Raw genomic sequence first — 22,947 nt, forward strand, 5'->3', positions numbered from 1 at the left:
GTAAATGCCAGTGATGATAGAAAGTTTGCCCCAAAGTAATTGAGGATATTATTTTTGTAATTCAAAAACTGTAGCTTGCCCTTTAGGGGGCACTATTGAGTAATATCTGATATGTACGAGCCTTCAAGTAATGAACCTACATGTACACGTTTGTGTGTATGTATGTATGTATGTATATATATATATATATATATATATATATATATATATATATATATATATATAATTATATATATATATAATTATATATATATATATATATATATATATATATATATATACACACAGTCATACCCCGTTTTACGCCATTTCGACCTACGTCAAATCCGACTTTACGCCACTCTTCTAGAGTAAATTTCAGTTCAGCGAACGTCATTATGTGCGACTTTACGGCACTCCTACATCATCAGCTCCTTTATCTCGAAGGAGGAGAAGACCATGCCAGGCTACAAAGTCGCGAAGGAGCGGCTAACGCTAATGCTTGGGGGTAATTGCACCGGCGACTTCAAGCTGAAGCCGCTCTTGGTGTATCTTGGTGTATCATGTGTGTGAGTATGAGGATGGGTTTTAGGCGCAAATGAGGAATTGAATGAGGATCTTTGGAATGAACTTGGTGAAATGAGGCAATGGTCTGGGATGACCGGAGAAAGTGTATGAGTGGTGTATTGAGGACATGTGTAATGGTGTTGAGTGATTGACTTGCATGGGGTGCACGTGGATAAATGGAGAGAATACTTGGTGTGTGGGAATAAATGGTGTGTGGAGTGAGTAGTGTGGATTGAGTGGTGTGGAGTGCATGGTGCGAAGGAGTGGATGGGGGAGGATGGACCCCTTCAAGAATACCCGGGGAGGGTAGTTTAAAGTTAGGTAGAGGGAGTAGGTAAATTGTTTGGAAATTTACATCTGTGGTGCAGGGAGTAGCAAGTTGTTGTTGATGCATATGCTTGTAAATATACCGATCGACGTGTGCATGTGCACATGTGCATGGATTTGCAAATGCCTGCCTGTACATCGTCGTTTCTGCGTATATCGCATCGTCCAAAAATAAAGAAGCAAGCAACTTCGGCCGCTCGAGGAAAGATGGGGCACACCTACGACTCGGAGGCAAGCGTCAATCCCCAGGGCGGCCGGGTTCACGGAACACTGAGCTCGTTTGTTCGTCACAGACGACACGACACGACCACAGGTGAAACTGCTCGGACACGTTGGGTAAAGCACACCGTGGTGAAGCGGGCCGCGGAGCCACTCGGCACACAAGCCAGCTCACGGTCGACATGTCAGTGCCCGGTCACCCCCATTCGAGGAGAAGACCCGACCAATAGAAAACAACGAAGGGACTCCCGACGGGGAGTGGCAAAGATTCAGGGCGAAGCCGCAGCCTCCTCCAGATATTTACTCTAGTTTTATGAATTACAGTGTTTGTCTTCATTTTAAGGCATTTTAAAGACATTACGCCCGGTTTATGTCAAAAACCAAGTTACGTCACGGCTTATGGAACCAATTATTGATGTAGGCCGGGGTATTACTGTATATTGTTGCGGATCCCGGGTCTGTCGACGTACTAAGGGTGGGGTTAAGACCCTGTTTCCCCATAGACCCCAGGTCCACAAAACTCGTCGCATAGCAACTCCAATCGCCAATCCACCAATCACTGGTTGAATGGTTATCGATCGTGACCCAAATACCTTGCGAGACCACGTAGCCGGGAAGACCGGGAATTGAACCCTTCGTGTCTCACACCTTATTCCAATCAAGTGCGCTGAGCGGATCGCACGGTGTGGGCCACAGCTTTACCCTGCGTGGTCTGCGGGCCTAATTGAGCAACCGAATTTGGTTTTGGACGATGCTGGGTCGATGGGGAAGAGGACGCACATGAGCAGGTCGAACAGAAACAAAATGTACACGTCTTTTATTTACAATGGCACAGAAAAAAGGATGAGAAGCAGACTTAACAATTTTTACCTATCTAATCCCAACATAGGCACCTGGCACACTCGCACACACACACAGGGAATGAATTGCACACCGGTTAGACTCGTACCGGTGGACGGGCCGACGATGACTTGGGTCCGGCAGTTGTCGTGCGTGGCGCACAGATCGATCCGGCAGACAGCACGAGGGAGGATCGCACAGCGGATGACCCAGCACAGCGGACGACCCAGCATGGATGAAGAACCAGCTTGGAGGGCGACGGAGGAGGGCAGCATGGATGAACCAGCTCATAGGACAGCCAGCTTGAAGGATGAACGAGGAGAGAGAGCGAACGGCAATGGGCACGGACCTTTATCGGGCGGTGTCCTCTTCTCGAAGATTCCACGTCTCCCATTGGTCGCTTTTAGTCACGTGCATTCACTCAGACCTGTCTCCCTCTGGAATGTTCCACGACCTCCCATTGGCCGAGGTTGGTCACGTGCGGTCATCCCCCCACATTTTGGAAGGTTTCATTCCCCACCTCCTTTTTGGAAAGTTTCATTCCCCATCTCCTTTTGGAAGGTTTCATTTTCCGCCTACCACTGTCGCAGTTGATCACGTGGACTGTTTCTCCCCACCCACAAACAATGTCTTCGTTCAACCATACGAGGGGTTGGAATCCTGCCTAACACAACGCATATCTGTTTTAATTACTACGCAATGGGAAGGGAGCTAATCTTTACATTTCAAAAGAAATAACTGACTACTGCATGCTACATGTTCTCATGTAATTAACTGGAGGGGGTGTCTTTTATTGCAAAACCGTAACAATATATTATATATATATTTTTATATATATATTTCTATATATATATATAATATATATATATATATATATATATATTTATATATATATATATATATATATATATATATATATATATATACATATATATATATTGTTGCGGATATGAGATTTGCATCCATCCATATCCGCTTGTAAATATTCCCCTATTTCCTCAATACTTCCCAACTATCCCCAATCCCCCATTCCCTAGTCCCATTTTCTGGAAACAACACTCTGTAGACCCGACCTCCCCCTATTTCCCCCATTAAATGTCGTGCCCAGGTTCACCGCATCTCATGTAAGACAACTATAGGACATCTTGCTAGTTATTCTTAGTCTATGTCAGTTAAGGACTCGTTTCCATTAATTCTGACCCTTCGTTGCACCAGAATGTGATTGTATGGCACCGTTAGGAAGTTTAGGACCTCCCAATACCTCCCCGCAGCTCTTCCTCACGGTTCAGCAACAACAACAACAACAACAACAGCAACGGCAGCGGCGGGCGCGGGGAGTGCGCGTCCTCACTCCGGCTTGGTTGGTAGGGGGTGTTGGGAGGGCACCAGGCCTCCCCAACGAGCCGCCATCGAACATGTGCTCGACGGGGTTACCAAATAGGGGCTCCCTGTCAGCTCCTCGTCAAGGGCGGAGCCCGGTAACCCCCACACCCAATGGAAGCGGCGGACCGGCCCCAGTAGGGCGGAGCCAACCAGCCGAGGGCGTGTCACTCCCCGCTGAGCATGCGCAGGGAGAGGGAGGTGACGTCAGATGCGCGCTGAGCTTGGAGCAAGCAAGACGACCTCCGAGCGCTGTGAGGCCTCCCAGCATCTTCTGGACTGGACCGTGCTTTATCCTGTCCCCGAGCCAAGGTGCACCTTGTGCCATCGAACTACCTGTCCCTCCCTGCCATCAATCCCTGTGTAAGTCAGCCTTGTTCCGTTTGTCTGTGGTCTGTCCGGGAATAGATAAGATTGTATTTAAGTGCCCATCTCTTCTGTGTCTTTTACCTCACTCTGCCGTGTAATCTACTCCCTTTTCTCCACCACTGTAATTATACCCTCCTCCGGAGGTCTTGAGAACTGTACCCCTTGCGTCGTTTCCTCTTTCCCAGTCGTCGTGTCCTTTCCATCATTGATTTGGCATAGCGCGATTTGGTCAACGTCTGGGTGAATCGGGTGAGCTGGGGAAGAATCGGGGGAACTGTTAGGTCGCGGCAATACCACCGCTCGGTAAATAACATCTAAACCGCGTCCGTAACAATATATATATATATATATATATATATATATATATATTGTTACGGACACGGCTTCAGATGTTGCTTGACCGAGCGGAATGGCCGCCGTGTTCGCACAGTTTACCCGATTACCCCCAACTCACCCGATTCCACTCGAATCCGCCTACCACTGTCGTTGTTGTTGTTGTTGTTGTTGAACCGTGAGGAAGAGCTGCGGGGAGGTATTGGGAGGTCCTAAACTTCCTAACGGTGCCATACAATCACATTCTGGTGCAACGAAGAGTCAGAATTAATGGAAACGAGTCCTTAACTGACATAGACTAAGAATAACTAGCAAGATGTCCTATAGTTGTCTACGTGAGATGCGGTGGACCTGGATGCGACATTTAATGGGGGAAATAGGGGGTGGTCGGGTCTACAGAGTGTTGTTTACAGAAAATGGGACTAGGGAATGGGGGATTGGGGATAGTTGGGAAGTATGGAGGAAATAGGGGAATATTTACAAGCGGATATGGATGGAAGTAAATCCCATATCCGCAACAATATAATATATATACACATACAAATGCACACAAGCGCACATGCAGATATTGTTTTTTAAAAGTAATTAGTATTTATAAACTAACCAGAAATGACCTGCTGACCTCTTTTGCTGTCTGGCAGGGATTTCAAGGCAGCCCAGGGAAGCAAGGATTGACAGGTGATAAGGTGATCTATCAGAGCATTAACTCACCTTGATTATAAAATATTAACTCATTTCATTTCATATAATCGACTAATGGACTGAATTACCATAATCCACATAATTAATCCTCCACTTTGGAACTTATTAATAGTGGCATCCTCACAAAAATATAACTTGAAAATTATGCACTGTTTTAAAGACGTTAAATTGTATTGTATAAAATATTGTATTAAAGGACTAGTACTTATAATGCTCTATATCATACAAATGTTCAAAACAAACACACACACACAAACACACACACATTTATCACAAACTATATATATACATATATATATATATATATATATATATATATATATATATATATATATATATATATATATATATATATATATATATATACACACACACATATATATATATATATATATATATATGGATCTGAATAATTTTATATATTACTCAATGTAATCTATACAAGACAAAATTTACTAGCTTGAGCTCACTGTCCTACTTGATCTGTGCTTCCCCATGATTTTCCAGGGAGAAGAGGGCCAAACTGGACCTCCTGGAGAGGAGGGATTTCTTGGGGACAAGGTAAGGTGCCTTCCTGATTATGCAGACCCAATTATTGTAATCTGAGAGCATGAAATTAAACTGCATCCTTCATGTTTGGTTTCAAGATAGGAACTTTTGAAATGTGTTTGTTGCTCACCCTAACACCAACACTCCAACAGCCAATGAAGCATCATGAATAGCAATTATTTTTGTCAAATGCAATTCAGACAATAATTATAATTTTCACTTCATAAACCATATACAGTCACGTGAAAAAGTAAGTACACCCCATGTAAAGTTTTGACTTTTTGAACATATTTCAACAAACAGCTATTTGATCTTCATTTCAACAATATTGATAGATAAAGGTGATATAATATAACAAATATCATGAAACATTTACATTTTGTAGTCCAATGTATAATTTAAATAAACATAAATGCAAATTTTGCATGTGGAAAAAGTAAGTACACCCCTACATTTATCACCACTTCAAATACCTAAAATTAGAATCAGCTGCACCAGCTCAGGTGCAAATGATTAGAACATCGTTAGAGTGGATCTTGGAGGAACCTGTCTTATTTAAACTTCAGACATTTCGTTTGGTTTTCTCTTTGTTGTTGAAGTGTGCGGCGTCACCATGCCGAGATCGAAAGAGCTCTCTGAGGCCTTCAGAAAGAAGGTTATCGATGCCTACGAGTCTGGGAAGGGATTTTAAAAGATCGCCAAACAATTTGAAAGCAATTATTCGATTGTCCGGAAGATCATCTACAAGTGGAGAAGATTCCAAACAACTGCCAACTTGTTCAGGCCAGGCCACCCAATCAAGTTCAGCCCGAGAGCAGACCTCAAGATGCTGAAAGAAGCCTATAAGAACCCCAGAATGTCATCACGGGACCTACAGGTAGCTCTTGCCACTGTTGATGGCAAAGTGCACAAGTCTACCATTAGAAAGAGTCTGCACAAATTTGATCTACATTGGAGGTGTGCCAGGAGGAAACCTTTGCTGTCCAGAAAGAACATCAGGGCAAGACTAAAGTTTGCCAAAGAACACCCGGCAAAGTCCAGCACTTCTGGAACAATGTGCTCTGGACAGATGAGTCAGAGGTAGAGCTATTTGGCCACAGTACCAGAAGACATATTTGGCGAAAACCAAAGACACCATTTGACCACAAGAACCTGATACCAACTGTAAAGCATGGTGGTGGAAATATTATGGTTTGGGGCAGCTTTGCTGCATCAGGGCCTGGGCAGCTCACTATCATAGACTCCACTATGAATTCTGCATTGTACCAGAGGATGCTTGAGGATAATGTGAGACCGTCTGTCAGAAAGTTGAAGCTCAACTGAAGGTGGACCTTGCAACATGACAATGACCCTAAACATACCAGTAAATCCACCAAGGAATGGCTGAAAAGAAAGAAATGGAGGGTTCTGGAATGGCCAAGTCAAAGCCCGGATCTAAATCCCATCGAGATGTTGTGGGGGGATTTGAAACGAGCTTTGCATGCAAGAAACCCCTCAAACATCGCACAGCTGAAAGAATTCTGCATGGAGGAGTGGGCAAAAATTCCCCCCAGTCGATGTCAGAGGCTGGTAGACAGTTATAAGAAACGCTTACTTGAGGTTGTTTCTACCAAAGGGGGCAATACCATCTATTAGAGCCAAGGGTGTACTTACTTTTTCCACATGCGAAATTTGCATTCATGTTTATTTATATTATGCAATGGACTACAAAATGTAAATGTTTCATGATATTTGTTATATTATATCACCTTCATCTTTCAATATTGTTGAAATGAAGATCAAATAGCTGTATGTTGAAATATGTTGAAAAAGTCAAAACTTTACATGGGGTGTACTTACTTTTTCATGTGACTGTTTCTATAACTCACAATCAATGTTAGATTTGGGGTATGAGTACTCAAACCAACCGGTTTTGTGGGAATAAATGCAATATTTTCTGACTGGCTGATTTAAATCAGTGTCTATAGTACTTAACATCGAAATGGAGAAGTAACGTTGATTGACTTTTTGTTTTTCTCATTTTCATTTTCAAAAAAACGTACTTTTGTTTTCAAGGGCATACCAGGTCTTCCAGGTCTGCCTGGTCCCATTGGAAACCCAGGTCCTCCTGTAAGTGGCTTGTTTAATTGCTCTTCATTATCATGCATAACGTTGGCATTTCAAAATAACTTCAGGATAAAGGTGAACATGGTGAATAACTTTGCTCTTTGCTAATTTCGGTTCCTTTTGATGACTCCAATGCAGTATTTGGTCTTCCATTTCATTACGAACATTTGTAACATGTCTTTTTAGGGTGCAGTTGGTGACGCTGGACCAGTGGGTTTACAAGGTCCTCAAGGACCAGAGGTACATTGAACAAACTTTTTGCAGTTAACACACACATGTTAATTTTTCTCCACTTCAGCACCATGGACACATCCAGATCGAGGCCACACTTTGCAAGCAGAATCGCATACCCATGACGAACAAAAAAGTCAGCGAGCACGACATCATACGACACATGGTTTCAGAGTTATGACGTTTTTAAGCATGAACCTTTAAAACCTAGCTCCTCCCTCATTTTTGATCCAATCGAGGAGAAAATTCACAGATCTGTTCAGCATGTCAGTCTACTAAAATGTCTTTTTAGAATTTGCGATAGGTCACGTGGTTTGGCAGATATCGTTAATTAAACGAAAATATATTTTTTTAATGGATATCTCTTGAATCGCTTTATTGATCGACGTGAAACTTCATACTATAGTAGAAGTCATGAAGAGTAACAAGTGTGCAAAATTTCAAGATGATTGGATGTACGGTCTGGAAACTAGAAGTTGTTATTGCCTGAAGAAGAAGAACCACAACACTTTTATTTGACCAGGCCATGTGACATAACCACCTCACGAGCTAAGGGTAGCTCGAAATTAAATTGTCTTCGGATTTGGCAGTCGCTAGAGGGTGTTACCATTCGAATGCAACAAATCTGGGCAAATTGTGATGAATTTTCGTAAAACTACACGATATTGTCATTTACATTGGAAAATAACATTGTAAAACTCTCCGTCGCCTCGGCTTATTTCTCGCTCTGAATTTCATCCTGTCCTCAATTTTAAGGAGAAAGAGGGGTATCTGCAAGCAATGGTGACCTTTATTTGGTGGAAATCCGATTTAAAATGACGAAGTTATTCAAAATTTAACATTTTAAATTGGTCGCATTTCCAAAGTGAATTCTTCCTCAGGTAAAATATCCATGCGTGCAGGCAGACCTTACGGCGTCAATTTGGCTCCGATTTCAAATCGGATTTCGATTGTCGCCTTGCCTCGGATGAGTTAACAAAATACCACAACAAATTTGGTGACAATCATGAAAAATTTGACCAAGTTCGATCGACGGGATACTTCGTTCTTCCGCTGACATACGGCACGGGCCACGGATGACGTCATGCCACGGCATGATGTTCTTCTACGGGTGGCAGATATCGTTAATTAAACGAAAATATTTTTTTTAATGGATGGGGTGAGGGGGTGTGTGTGTGTTTGTGTGGAGGGGTGTGCGTGTGGGGGGAGGGGTGTGCGTGTGGGGGGAGGGGTGTGGGGGTGTTTGTGTGTGGGTGTGCGTGTATATGTATGTGTGTGTGTGTGTGTGTGTGTATATGTGTCGAGGTGGGGGGGGGGGTGTGTGTGTGTACGTGTGGAGGGGTGTGCATGTGGGGGGAGGGGTGTGGGGGTGTTTGTGTGTGTGCATGTGTGTTAGGGTTGGGGGGGATGGGGGGATGTGTGCGTGTGTTTGTGTGTTTGTGTTAGGGGTGGGGGGGATGTGTGTGTGTGTGTGTGTGTGTGTGTGTGTGTGTGTGTGTGTGTGTGTGTTGGGGGTGGGGGGATGTATGCGTGTGTTTGTGTGTGTGTTAGGGTGGGGGGGATGTGTGTGTGTGTGTGTGTGTGTGTGTGTATTGGGGGTTGGGGTGGGGGGATGTGTGCATGTGTGTGTGTATGTGGGTGGGGGGTAAGGGGAATGTGTGTGTGTGTGGGGATGTGTGTGTGTGTGGGGGGGGGGTTGTGTGTCGGGGGATGTGTCGTGGGGGGGAGGGGGATGTGCGTTTGTCTGGATATGTGTGTGCGTGTGGGGGGAGGGGTGTGTGTGTGTGTGTGTGTGTGTGTGGGGTGGGGTGTGTGTGTGTGTGTAGGGGGGATGTGTGTGTGTGTGGGGGTGGAGGGATGTGTGTGTGTAGGTGGGGGGGGGGGGGTTGGTGTGTGTGTGTGTGTTTGGAGGGGTATGTGTTTGGGGGGAGGGATGTGGGTGGGGGTAGGGGGGATGTGTGTGTGTGCGCATGTGTGTGTGTGTGTGTGTGTGTGTGTGTGTGTGTGTGTGTGTAGGGGGGATGTGTGTGTGTGTGTGGGAGGGATGTGTGTGTGTGTGTGGGGGGAGGGATGTGTGTGTGTGTGGGGGGGGTAGGGATGTGTGTGTGTGTGTTTGGAGGGGTGTGCGTGTGGGGGGAGGGGTGTGGGTGTGGGTGTGGGAGGGGGTAGGGGGGATGTGTGTGTGTGTGTGTGTGTGTGTGTGTGTGTGTGTGTGTGTGTGTGTGTGTGTGTGTGTGTGTGTGTGTGTGTGTCGGGGTTGTATCCAAGGGGGTTGTGTCAAAGCATGTCCAATGAAAGTGGGGTTGTATGAAAAGTGGGGTTGTATGAAAAGTGGGGTTGTATCAAAAGTGGGTGCGAGTAAACCGGTCATCACTGCCAGCAGTTTTAAAGTGGCAGTTCTAGTTTGTATTAATGTTGATTTGTAATACAATTAATATTATGCTATTATCATGAGTATTGTTATTACTTTTGTTGTGAGAAGCGGCCTTGGATATAAACGCCATGATAAAGCTATCTTAACACGGATATACTCCTCAATACGCAACCCTCTTGGTGGGGAAACCCCCTTGGGTGGGGGAGGGGAGTAGGTAAATCACTACAACCTCCCATCGTGTGACCCTGTCAAGTTTAATTCAGATTGGATAAGTAATGATCGAATGTATCGCAGTCAAAAGTCAGTCAGTCAGTCAGTCAGTCAGTCAGTCAGTCATTCAGACAGACAGACAGACACCAAATTACATATTTTAGCATGAAGTAGAATGGAAATTAATATACAAACGGTCCATATTCTCCATGGAACAACATTGAATGTAATGAGCAGTCATATGTTTCTGTATGAAAAAAAAGGAAATGATGATGCAATTTCGTACATCATTTGCATTTTTCATTCTGGGTAATGAACGTAGAGCAGCAACGAAGGCTGGAAAAGGTGGAAATGCGAATGGTTCGGTGGATGTGCGGAGTATCGTTGAGAGAGAGAGGAAGACAAATGAGGGAATAGTGCCTGTGATTGATGCTGTGAAGAGGAACAGGTTGACATGGTTTGGTCATGTGTTGAGGAAGGATGGCAGTGACTGGTTGAGAAGAGTGATGGAAATGAATGTAGAAGGAAGTAGAGGACGGGGAAGACCGAGAAAGACTTGGCTAAAGATGGTGGAAGAAGAAATGCGGGCAAGGGGGCTAACAAGGAGAGATGCAGAAAATAGGGCAAGATGGAGAAGATTGTCATGGGGACCGCAAGGCTAACCCACACTCTATCAGGGAAAATGGCCTTAAAATGCATGTTGTTGTTGTTGTTGTATTTGCATTTTTCATTCCCGAATTACTTTTGCATATTCATGTAAAACGATCCCGGTGTGTACCCCGGTTTAGAATAGGTACACCGTATCCCTGCGCATCGTAAGAGGCGACCAAGGGTTGGCGTCAGGAAGGGCATCCGGCCATAAAAACATTTTCTCAAACAGGGGGCCTGCAAGGGTCATGGGGCCCGCAAGGCTAACCCCTGCTCTAGTGGGGAAAATGGCCTTAAAACGATCATTCATTTTCATTCATTCATTCATTCATGTAAAACGTCCATTTCTGGGAGGAGACTTTTTGTGGATGTGTCTTCCCCTTGCCCTTCTTCCAAGTAAGCCATGACCTTTCTTTGACAAACCACATTTTAAAGTTGGCCTACAAGGTCAGTCACTGACTGGGCATCCAGCATCGTACAAAGTCCTTCCTTGGAACACCTAAACTCCTATCCACCTAAAAGGCCTTCATCCGTAACTCGATGAAGTACTGCTCTCCCTTCTGGGTTTGCTCCCCTGACTCCCACCTTGCTCAGCTTGATGCCATGGAAGCCAAGGCCTTGAAGATTATTGGAATGTCCTGCAACGGAGCTGTCTATGGGCCTATCGCTTTGCCATTCCACACAGGTTGGTGGACTCTGTCTTCTACCACTTACTTTCTGGTCTTGCACCCTCTGCTCTTTCCATGGTCCCCCACTCCGCCCCCCCTCGCACATAGTTCTTCTGGGCACACATGGTCCACCATAAACCCCCTTCTGGTAAAACTACCCAAATCCAGGATCACTGCTCACCTCCACCTATTTGTTCCTCTTTTTTCCCACTTGTGAAAGCAACTTCCATATTCTCTTCATTCTCATTTCTCCCTCCAAGTCTTCAAGACAGCTGTTCACCACCATCTCAGATCATTCCCTATCCAAAACCATGATATTTTCTAACCCCATTAAACTCTCTACCACCATCAATCCCACATCATTCCAAATTTACAATTTTTCCTTCCTGAGGGATTGCTTCTGTATCAATATCGTCCTCCCTGACCACTCAATTCTTTCCCACACCGATGTTTTGGAGGTTTTGTATATACTAAGTTGAGGCTCGTATAAGAGCTAACACATATAACAAAAGGAGCAGGAGACAAGAGGGGTGAGAGAGGGAAGCACAACAACAATAGGGAACAGGGACATTAGGAGATCTGTGGAAGAGAGAAGGCTGGGGCAGGGTACACGGGATAAACAGGATGGACATAACAGGGACTTTCAGGAAAGGAAACAGGGAAAACAAGATACATTTGTCCAAGTCTCCCTCTATGTTCAGTGTGTTACCTCATCCACGAGCCTTAACCTTGTACTTAAAAATAAAAGTATACCTCTGTTGTATCCCTCTGCCCTGCTGTTGGTGTGTTTCATTTTTTCCACTGTGTTCATATATTTATGGCTTTGCCTAATCTTAGACATTAACAATCTTCTTGATACTTTACTAAAGTCTAAATAACCATATCTTGTTCGGGTGACGAAAAGTGTGTGTATATTGTTACGGATTCCTCACTTCCGTCTTTGTGGTTTTCATGTACTTGAAGCATTTTTAGTTCCAGGTAATATTATTGTTATGGTTTCAGTGTGAAATGGAGATAACTGTCTTCAAAGGTAAAAATAGTGTTTCAGAAGAAAATCGAAATTGGTGAAGAAGAAACCGGAAGAAGAAGAATAAGAAGAAGAGGTGGGCGATAAGGTCGAGAGAGATCGGAGGAGAAAAAGGGCTTATCTTCTTCATGGTGGCGAGTGGATCTTGTGGACCTTGGTCACGAGCGAATGTTGGTTTCCCCGGGAAAGGGATTCCTGTGACAGAGTCGTTATTGCTGTTGCAAATAAACCTGCGTGACGGGTTTTGGTTCCGAGAGTGAATCATCATGGGAGAGCAAGCCAACGCCTCCATTATTGGCCGGTCCACCATTTCACCTCGCACCAGGTTTTCGCCCGGTTCCACGTGTGTCGTGGGTTTTCCCGGAGCGACCTCAGCCTGGGAACCGCCGATTGTTCATGTCCGCTTCATTGTCGGGTGAACAGAAGGTGTGAGCTTCCATTCACCTTTTGGGTGAACCATTACCGGACCGACTTCGGCCCGACCTCTCACCAAGCGGCTCTTCTGCAGCTTTGCCTGTCAACCGGCCTGGATTCATGTCCCAGTATGACCTTTTTGCGTGATCGCCAGAGCGGGGATCGACTTTGGCCTTGTGTCGTGACACCGTGACTTTGGGGAATGTTACAGTTCGCTCACGTTGGAGTACTGTGAGTTATTGATTAAGGAAATACTGGTGGTACCATCATAGGAATTGTATGGTTTATGATGTGCAAGTGAAAGTTTCCTTTTACTTGCGTTAAGTGTTATTATTGTGTGAGTTTGAATACAATAATTGGTTTTGTATCAATTGCTTGGTATGGTTCTACCATTGGTCATTGGGACACACACATAATAACACATCTTTCTGCCGTGACTCCTTTCGAGGCTCGGAGGTACACTGTGGCCGGGGGTTGGGGAGGAGCACGTAACTATATATTTTTTTTTTTTTTTTTTTTTTTTTTTTTTGAGGGTTGCCGTTGTATTGCTCTCTCATTTGTATGGAGTCGCAGTATAGTTCTTCCATCTCTATTTCACCCGTGTTTCTTCTGTTGGATATTTTCCTGTTCTACTCAGACCTCAATCCTAGACCTAAACTTTCCTGTGATCTCTCTGATCTTTTAAAAAAGACCGCTTGTTTTTCCTGCTCTGTTGTCATTTTCTATCTCTTTGCATGTTTTTAAATACGTATTTGTCTTTTTCTTTCCTCGCTTGCTTGCCATTAGAAGTCTGCATTTAGCTGCATAATGTCCTCCCTTGAAGCGCCTTTAGTGTTCATCACTCTTCTTCTGTATGCAAGATTTATTGCATATACTGACAGCCATTTAACCTTCTTATTTCTGCTTGCTTATGTGATGTTGTTTTTGGCCTCTTCTTCCACAATTTCTTCAACATCTTGCCACAATTCTTCTAGTATTCTGTCAACCAAGTCTAGCTCTGCAAAATAGTGTTCTTCCTTTATTATCCTCGCCTGAGGAGAGGGTATTCCATTTGAGTCCGTTTGTCTGTCTGTCTGTTTGTCCGCACAGAATAAATATGATTTTCTCTGCAACCGTTGGTCCGATTGACAGGAAATTTTCACCATATGTGCAACTCCACCTGTATAATTTAGAAATTTTAATTATGACGTCATACGTCACGTGGTATGGCCGCCATCTTGGAAAAACCGAAAACCTTTGCACCTCTATATCTCCAAAAGTGCTGAATAGAAAAAATGGAGACATGGCTCATTGTAAAGAACTCTTCATGTGGAAAAACATGTTAATGATGATGCCATGGGTGCCTCCATTATGACGTCATTATGACCAAAGGTGGATGGAGGTTATGGTTTCACCCCTGTCTGTCTGTCCGTTTGTCTGTTGGTCCGTTTGTGAACAACATATCTCAAAACGTTGTGGACGGATTCTGACGAAATTTTCTGACGAAAATTTCTTGGGGCAGGCGTATGAGACGGATTCTGACGAAAGATTCTGACCAAAAACGAAATGATTCGATTTTGGTGAAGATCCGGATTCAGATCCGGCTACTATGATTTTAAAAGTGCTTCTTCACCATTGGGAGATAGGGCCAAAAACGATACATAGCAGGATATCTCAAAAAGTTGTCGACGGATTTGGATGAATCTTGGTGGACCGGTTGGGTATCTGACAAGGGCGATTCGATTCGATTTTGGCTAAGATCTGAATATGGATTCGTATATGGGAATTATTTAATTTTTTAAGTGATTGTTCACCATTGAGTGATATGGCCAACCAGGTGGAGGTATGCTCTCTACTGAGTGTCGTTCTAGTTACCCTGTGCTCGCGAAGCAAAATGTGGGGTTAAGCATTCTTGTGCGTACGTGTGCCGTGTGCCGTGTCTGCATTTTAAAAATTCATTTGCTCGGCAAACCTTGGTCCGATTGACATGACATTTTCACCATAGGAGTGCCTCCTCCTGTGGAATATTTTAATGATTATTATGACGTCATAGGTCATGTGGTACAGGCACCATCTTGGAAAGACCGAAAAATGTTGCACCTCCATATCTCCAAAACCGCTGCATGGAAAAAATTGAAACATGGCTCATTGTAAAGAACTCCATATTGGGAATAGGTGTTAACGATGACGTCATTAGTGCCATAATTATGACGTCATAATTCGACAGGGACACTGCTTCGTCTGATCAGTTTGAAATGTATTGAGCGTGATCTATGCAACAATTATATTAGAGAATATAATTTTATGATGTCATCGCTCACGTGGTCTGGCAGCCATATCGGATCAAATGAAGAAATGTTAAAAAACAGAAGAGTTTGCTCGCAACAAGTTGACTGCGCAGGGTAAATATTCTATGAATACCATCTAGTTTAGATATGTTTTCAAGGTCATATCTGGTCCGAGTTTTTTATATATTTTTTTTCACCTTTCTCAATTTGACTTGTAGTTTTGCCGCAAGGAGTTAATGATCTTTCCTGCTATTTGTGCCTGGCAGATTGCACAACACTTCAACATCTTCTGTTGATTGGAATGTAGTCGATGTTATTTCTATGGTGCCCATCACGTTAAGTTAATGTGTACACTTTTCGCTTGGGTTGTTTGAACCGTTTGTTTGTAAGCACGAGATCATTCTCCACATAGAACTCCAGCATTCTCTCCCCTTCCCCATATTTTATACCCCAAATCCGTGCTTTCCTGCAATTCCTGGTGCTCCTGCTTCTGCAATTTTTCCATTCCATTCTCCCATAATAATTGAAACATCTCCTTTGGGCTGTTCTCCCAATTATACCAGTTCATGCAACTTTTCCTGAATCCCCGCCACATTTTCTTCATCTGTTGTAGAAGTTGGAGCATATATCTGAATGACGGTAATGCTCACTCATTGTCCTTTGAGCTGTCTTCTTATTGCAAATCACTGCCACAGCGTTTATTTTACATGATCTGTGACCCGAAAAGAACACTTTCTAATCATAAGATTGAAACTGCACCAAGCCAGTCTTTTTAAGTTCTCTTATTCCCTGCAGAATTCAGATCTGAAGTTTCAGGGGGTAACCACCCCTGGGAGCACTCATAATTCAAAATTGAAAAGCCAGGTGATAAGGGAGGAGTAGCAAAAATAGCAAAAAGTTAACAGATGGACAGACAGACAACTACTCGACAGACAGACAACCGGACATCATGACCCATTTTATAAGTTCATCTCTTCAAGAATAGAGATGAGATGACCTAAAAACTCGTCTCTTGGTTGAATGAAATATTTGTTTCAACAAACGTGTTATTGTAAGTGTGCATGCCTGTGTGAATGCATGCATTTTATATGGTGTTAATAAGTGCCATTCTTTTTCAGGGTTTTCCAGGTATAATTGGTCTTCCTGGAATGAATGGTGTCTATGGACCGAAGGTATGATTTATTTTTTTCAGGAAATTTGTAACAAACCTTTCGATTTCATTATTTTGTTTCTTGTGTTATTAAAGCAATGTCTAAGGTGCATTACAGTCTATAAGTCAGGACAATCGAACATGTTATGAACTTAATATTCCAGAGCATCCTATGCTCAAGTTGTGCCAATTTGTGGTTGACATAGTTGTCACATTTGCTTGTAGAGTTGGGAAGCTGTTATATTGTTGCTGCAACTTACTTATTGTTGGCATCAGGGCACATGACTGGGTACTCTGTGCTCGCGAAGCGAAAAGCAGGGTTAGGCCTTCGGTTGCGTATGTACATGTGGCGTACGTATGTGCGTGTCTGCATTTTTTTTTTTTATTAATTTTCCCGAAAACCATTGGTCCGATTGACACGAAATTTTACCAAAGGAGTGCCTCTGCCTGTAGAAATATTTACTCATAATTATGACATCATATGTCACGTGGTACGGACGCCATCTTGGAAAACCGTTACACCTCTATATCTCCCAAACCGCTCAATGGAAAAAATCGAAAGGCTCATTGTCAAGGACTCCCCATGGGGATTAAGATATGTTGATGATGATGTCATGGGTGGCTTCATTATGACGTCATAATTCGACAAGTACAACGCTTGATCTGATCAGTGCAAAAACATTTTTTCTCTGCAACAGTTAGTCCGATGGACAAAATTTTGATCATAGGAGCACCTCCTCATGTATAATTTTTAATGATAATTATGACATCATCGGTCATGTGTTACAGGTGCCATCTTGGGAAAAATCGAAAAACGTTGCACCTCTATATCTCCGAAACCACTCCATGAAAAAATTGAAACGTGCTTTGCCAAATACTCCCCATGGGGAATAATATATGTGATGATTTCATCGGTGCCTTCGTTATGACATCATAATTCGACAAATATAATGCTTGATCCAATCAGAATGAATTTTTTTTTGCCCTGCAACTGTTAGTGTCTGATGGACTCAATTTTCACCATCGGAGCACCTCCTCCTGTAGAATATTTTAATGATAATTATGACGTCATAGGCCACATGGTACAGGCCCCATCTTGGAAAACCGTTACACCGCTATATCGCCCAAACCGCTCAATGGAAAAAAAATTGAAACAAGGCTCATTGTCAAGTAATCCCCATGTGGAATAAGATATGTTGATGATGATGTCATCGGTGGCTTAATTATGACGTCGTAATTCGACAAGTACAACTCTTGATCTGATCAGTGTGAAAATATTTTTTTCTCTGCAACAGTTAGTCCGATGGGCACAAAATTTTGATCATAGGAGCACCTCCTGTATAATTTTTAATGATAATTATAACGTCATCGGTCACGTGTTACAGGTGCCATCTTGGAAAAATCAAAAAACGTTGCACCTCTTTATCTCCAACACCGCTCCATGGAATAATTTAAACGTGCTTTGCCAAATACTCCCCATGGGGAATAATATATGTGATGATGTCATTGGTGCCTTCATTATGACGTCATAATTCGACAAGTATGATGCTCGATCCGATAAGAATGATTTTTTTTTTGCTCTGCAACTGTTAGTCTCATGGACACAACATTTTCACCAGAGGAGCGCCTCCTCCTGCAGAATGTTTTAATGATAATTATGACGTCATAGGTCACATGGTACAGGCGCCATATTGGAAAAAACGAAAAACGTTGCACCTCTATATCTCCAAAACCGCTCCATGGAAAAACTTGAAACATGGCTCATTGTAAAGAACTCCGCATGGGGAATAAGTGTTGCTAACGATGACTTCATTGGTGCCTTAATTATGATGTCATAATTCGACAGGGACAACACTTAGTCTGATTAGTTTTAAATTTATTGAGCATGATCGACGCAACAATTATATTAGAGAATATAAATTTATGATGTAATCGCTCACGTGGTTTTGCAGCCATATTGAATCAAAGAAAAAATGCTTTAAAAAAATAGTTTGCTCGCACCAAGTTGACTTAGCAGGGTAAGTATTCTATGAATACCATCTAGTTGTTTATGTTTCCATCGCTGAGAATTAACCCTGATAGGTCAGTAGACCAAAACTGAAACAACCCTGAATCAAGGCAGGATTTTAAAATCGCTCCAGAGTTCCAGAACACAATTGCCTACTCAATTTGAAATGTGCCTTATGGCCTTATATTGAGGGATCTTTAACATCCACAAGCAAATATCACTCGATGAGATAGTCAGCTTTTCATCGCCTCTGAAAGACGGAATGATTATCAATGCAAAGTCCTAACTGTGGGGTGGCAGTTTATAGAATGGCTGGGAATTGAACTGAGACGAGACAACTCAAAGGTGTGTCTGCTGCCTTTATTGCATCTTGTTATTCAGTATGTTACTATAATATGCATGGACCTTGAATAAATGTTAATGTGCTGTGTGTGCATCTGTGTTACTGCAGGGACTAATTGGTTCTCAAGGACTTCCAGGACCTATTGGAGAAAAAGCGAAAAAGGTGAGTAATACATGATGCAGGCACAGTGTGCTTTATTTGAACAAAGCATTTGCTTCTGGTGCACCAACATTGCGCAGCGTGCTATTTACTATGTTAACTGCTCTGATGACATAACTTTATCTGAAAGAAGTTCTGAAAGAGTTGAACCAATTTAGGTAGTAAAATGGTTATAGCATCTACTTTGACTCTTGTAGGTCAGTGATTCAAACCCTGGCCAATTCATACCAAGGATTTTAAAAATGGTCTGTGTTCCTTGCATCTAAAAGGGATAGAGCATGGACAAACAACCATAAGTTGGAAACACTAGTCCAAGTTTTTATGGGCTGACTATCCTCTTCCTGTGTTTCTCTTCCTTGTAAGAGTATATATATATATATATATATATATATATATATATATATATATATATATATATATATATATATATATATATATATATATATATATATATAGTTACTGATCCGGGGGACGGCACTCCCGTTAGCAAGGGGGGGTTAATCCCCTTGTCCTGTTAAGCTGGCCGTCCGCCGGTCCTGGAAGTATGACGTCACTTCCGGTCGGTGGTAAGTAGTGTTGTAAGCCCAATCCGTCTTACTACCTAATTACTACCACCGGCCGTAAGCGAGGAGATTATCCCACCCGGGCCGCAGCGTGAATGGATGTGCCGAGCGAAGCGAGCTGTGACTTGGGCCGTTAACAAAAGACTAAACCCGACTCCGAGCGTTGGCCGAATCGTGCCACAGGTACTCAATTGGGAAAGGACTAAAGCAATCGGGGGAAGGAGAAACCAAAAGGGTAAGAAAGAACACAGGTTTATTCACTATCTACAAGAGGAAACGAAAGAAGGAAATATACAAGGAGAGGAAATAAAAGGACATAGGGCAACCTTTAAAACAGTCTTATATTATCATACGCCCAGACAGAACAAACAGACTTACACGAATAGGGAATGGCAGGAAGGAATGGCTGGAAGGGGGAGAAGGTCCAAGCAGATGGCAGGGCAGGAAGGTCCGAGCAGATGGCACAGTATCGAGGTCCGCTCCAGGTCGCGTTCCGGTCCACGCTCCGGGCTTGAGGCGAAACCCGGCGGCAGCTGCACGTATCGGTTTCACCCGGTCGAACAATGCGAATATATTGCGGTATTGGTCGCCGTCAACGGACCCACTCTCCTGCCGTACGATTCAGCTGTATGCTCATCTGGTACCTCGTATCTCGGACCTTCGCACTCATCTGGTGAAGCAGTCCCTCCCAGCCGCTTTTATTGGGCGTTCCTGTATCCAGCCGCCGGCTCCTAGGACACACCTACCGGTCGGCTCACCTCGGCCCTGGTTGGCCGGCGAGGGCTCGCTGGCTCCACCTCTTGAGGAGGCATTGACAGGCCACGCCTCGTTCCTGGCGCTCGAACCCACTCCTCCCCTTTTTCCTCCAGATTACCGCGTGTTCAATGGCGCCTTGTGGGCGAGCGCTAAGGCGGCTGCGGCTGGCAGAGGCGCGCACTTAGTTGGAGGGCGGCTATTGCCGCAAAATGAATGTGGTTGCAAGGGGGCCTAGGTTATTTGATTAATGCAACGTAGATTCAACTATTGGGAACAGATCCTTAACTAAAACACATAATAATGAGATAACTACAGAGAGGTCCTATGGTGTTCTACGTGTTGTACATGGACTAACTAGGGTGCGATCTTTAATATTAGCCAAATAATGGGGATATTTACAGGGGATTATTTATAAGGGAATTATTACAAATACAGACTTGGCATTTAATATGGATTATATTTTTTTTCCTTGACTTGGGTTTACTTTCTTAACTCAGTATATCAATCTGGTGAGTTTCTTTTACACTTTGGTGATTTATTTGTTAAAAGAACCATGTCACTGATTGTCTGTCGCAGCAAGAAGTCAACAACAGGATTATATCACAGGTGGCATGGCAAAATGTACGGACAGGTGCATTTGACGATTGGCTTCACAGTCGGGTATACAAGGGTTGTTGCGTTCTGTATTAGTGGAAAACAACTGCTGCACGTCTCCAAAAGTTATTGCCGCTTCCTCTGGAGATGGTCCGTCAACTCGACAATGCTGTTTGTCATGGAGTGGTGGCTTTACGAAATTACGGCATGAAAGAGCGTGCTATTGCTCAGCAGTATGGCATCACTCAAGGTCAGGTGTCAAAGATCCTGAAACGAAATGCTCAGAGGGGTGTCCCGACTCCAATACCGAGGCCAGGACGTCCCCGCAGAACCACAAGGAGGGATGATCGCCAGCTGCACCGGTTAGTCCGCAATGGCCGTACCAAGTCAGCTAATCAGCTTAGGGCTGAGTGGCAGCAACTGACAAATGTGCCTGTATCGAGGCGTCCTTTTGAAACCGCCGTGATTACGATCCTCGCCGGTTCCCGCAGTACACAAAGCCCGGCACGGACCGAGAGCTCGCGTCGGCTATATGTCGGCCTAACCGCTGCCCTGGTCAATGTCGATGCCTTACTCGCATGCTCACATTCACACGCGACTTCCCATACTCACACATTCTTGCGCGCCAACGCCTTCCGTACATCCCATGCACTCTGTTATTGCACTTTCTCTTACACACCACCCAGGTACACTCATTCCGCTCACAGACTTCATTACACACCTGACCACCACACACCTCCTCGCACTCCTTGGCGCACACTCGTCGTTCGCACACTTCATCAACACACCTCCTCGCGCCCACTCCTCGGTCACATCCTCTGTGACAACCATGGGTGTGCACTCTTTTGCACACCCAATCACGCGCTTCACTATCAACTCAGGTGTGCATTCCCGCACACGCTCAACCATTCCAGGTGTGCATTCTTTCTCACTCGCCACAACCAACTCGCACTCCATGTCACTCTCACCACCACACTCTGTCGTGCATTCACTCTCACTTTCGACAGCACACTCACTCCTCGGCACACACTTTTTCCTCACACACCCCTCCATTCCACACCTTTCTTGCGCACCTTCTCGCGCACCCTCTCCCGGTACATACTCCGTACCACTCATGGGGGTGCATTCTTGCACACACCCAATCACCACCGCAAACCCTGGCTCACCAATACCTTTCGCACTCCCCATAGTCGGACATCCTTGCACACACTCTCTTTCCATACACTCCGGACCACTCGGACCAGTCGCACACCTCACCCTTGGCCTTTCACGAACGCCCGGGTCCATACCAACACCCAAGCTCGCTGAACCTCCCCTCACACCATATGCATTACCGAACATATCGCCACTCACGTCGGCGCCTCTTCTCCTTCGCTCCTCCTCCGCCACCTGTAAACTCTTTATTTGGTCAGTAAGCACATCATCACGCTGTGAGCACAGACCTTGCACATATTCCATCACTTCCTCCTTCAGCTCCTTCCTAGTTTCCCTCCGTCTCTTTTTAATTTCACTCACCCCCTCTTCCACCTCCTCTAACTTCTGTTTCACCTCCTTTATTTCCCGGTGCGCCCCTTCAATTTCTCCCTCTAAGGCCACCTTGGTCGTTTCTATGTGCGTCCTAACTTCTCTCTCTCTTGTCTCCAACGTCTCTGTCACCTCGTCCTCGAATCAGAGACATCTTGATGGAGGAAAGTTTCTGTTAAGCAGATCAAGTCTGGATTGTCAGAAGCAACCTGAATGGAGAGATCAATCAGGTTGGAGCGAAGGCCCCAGATGTTTGAGGTCCATCTATCTATAATTCCAGTAATCTCTGTGTGTGTGTATGTGTGTGTGTATGTGTGTGTGTCTGTGTGTTTGTCTGTGACCGCTGTTTCTCGACAACCACGGGTCCGATATACTTGAAACTTGCCAGGTATATTGCTGGGGACCTGAGGATGTGCCTTTTCAAGGTTTCATATTAATCGGAGAAGTAGTTACCGAGCTATGGCGATTTATTTACCAAACTCCGCAAGCCGTTCGCTTTGGCTTTGCGAATGGACCAAACCATTTCATGTAAATAGAGGGGGGGGATTGTCACCGTACTCGCAAGCCGTTCGCTTTGGCTTTGCGAATGGACCAAACCATTTCATGTAAATAGAGGGGGGGGATTGTCACCGTACTCGCA

The 22,947-nt window shown here is 44.2% G+C and overlaps 1 protein-coding gene across 1 annotated transcript in view; it reads left to right on the forward strand.

Annotated features, from left to right (window-relative positions):
• The window catches only part of LOC137433187 (uncharacterized), a 275,834-nt gene that overhangs the window by 75,468 nt on the left and 177,419 nt on the right, over window positions 1-22,947 (forward strand). The window contains exons 12-17 of the mRNA XM_078783996.1: window positions 4,656-4,700; window positions 5,224-5,277; window positions 7,321-7,374; window positions 7,558-7,611; window positions 16,329-16,382; window positions 18,820-18,873. Coding sequence (XP_078640122.1) covers window positions 4,656-4,700; window positions 5,224-5,277; window positions 7,321-7,374; window positions 7,558-7,611; window positions 16,329-16,382; window positions 18,820-18,873 — 315 coding nt within the window. The remainder of the gene's footprint in view (window positions 1-4,655; window positions 4,701-5,223; window positions 5,278-7,320; window positions 7,375-7,557; window positions 7,612-16,328; window positions 16,383-18,819; window positions 18,874-22,947) is intronic.

Source organism: Myxine glutinosa, chromosome 8 (genome assembly GCF_964187855.1).
Source record: "Myxine glutinosa chromosome 8, kmMyxGlut1.1, whole genome shotgun sequence".
Lineage (NCBI taxonomy): Eukaryota > Metazoa > Chordata > Myxini > Myxiniformes > Myxinidae > Myxine > Myxine glutinosa.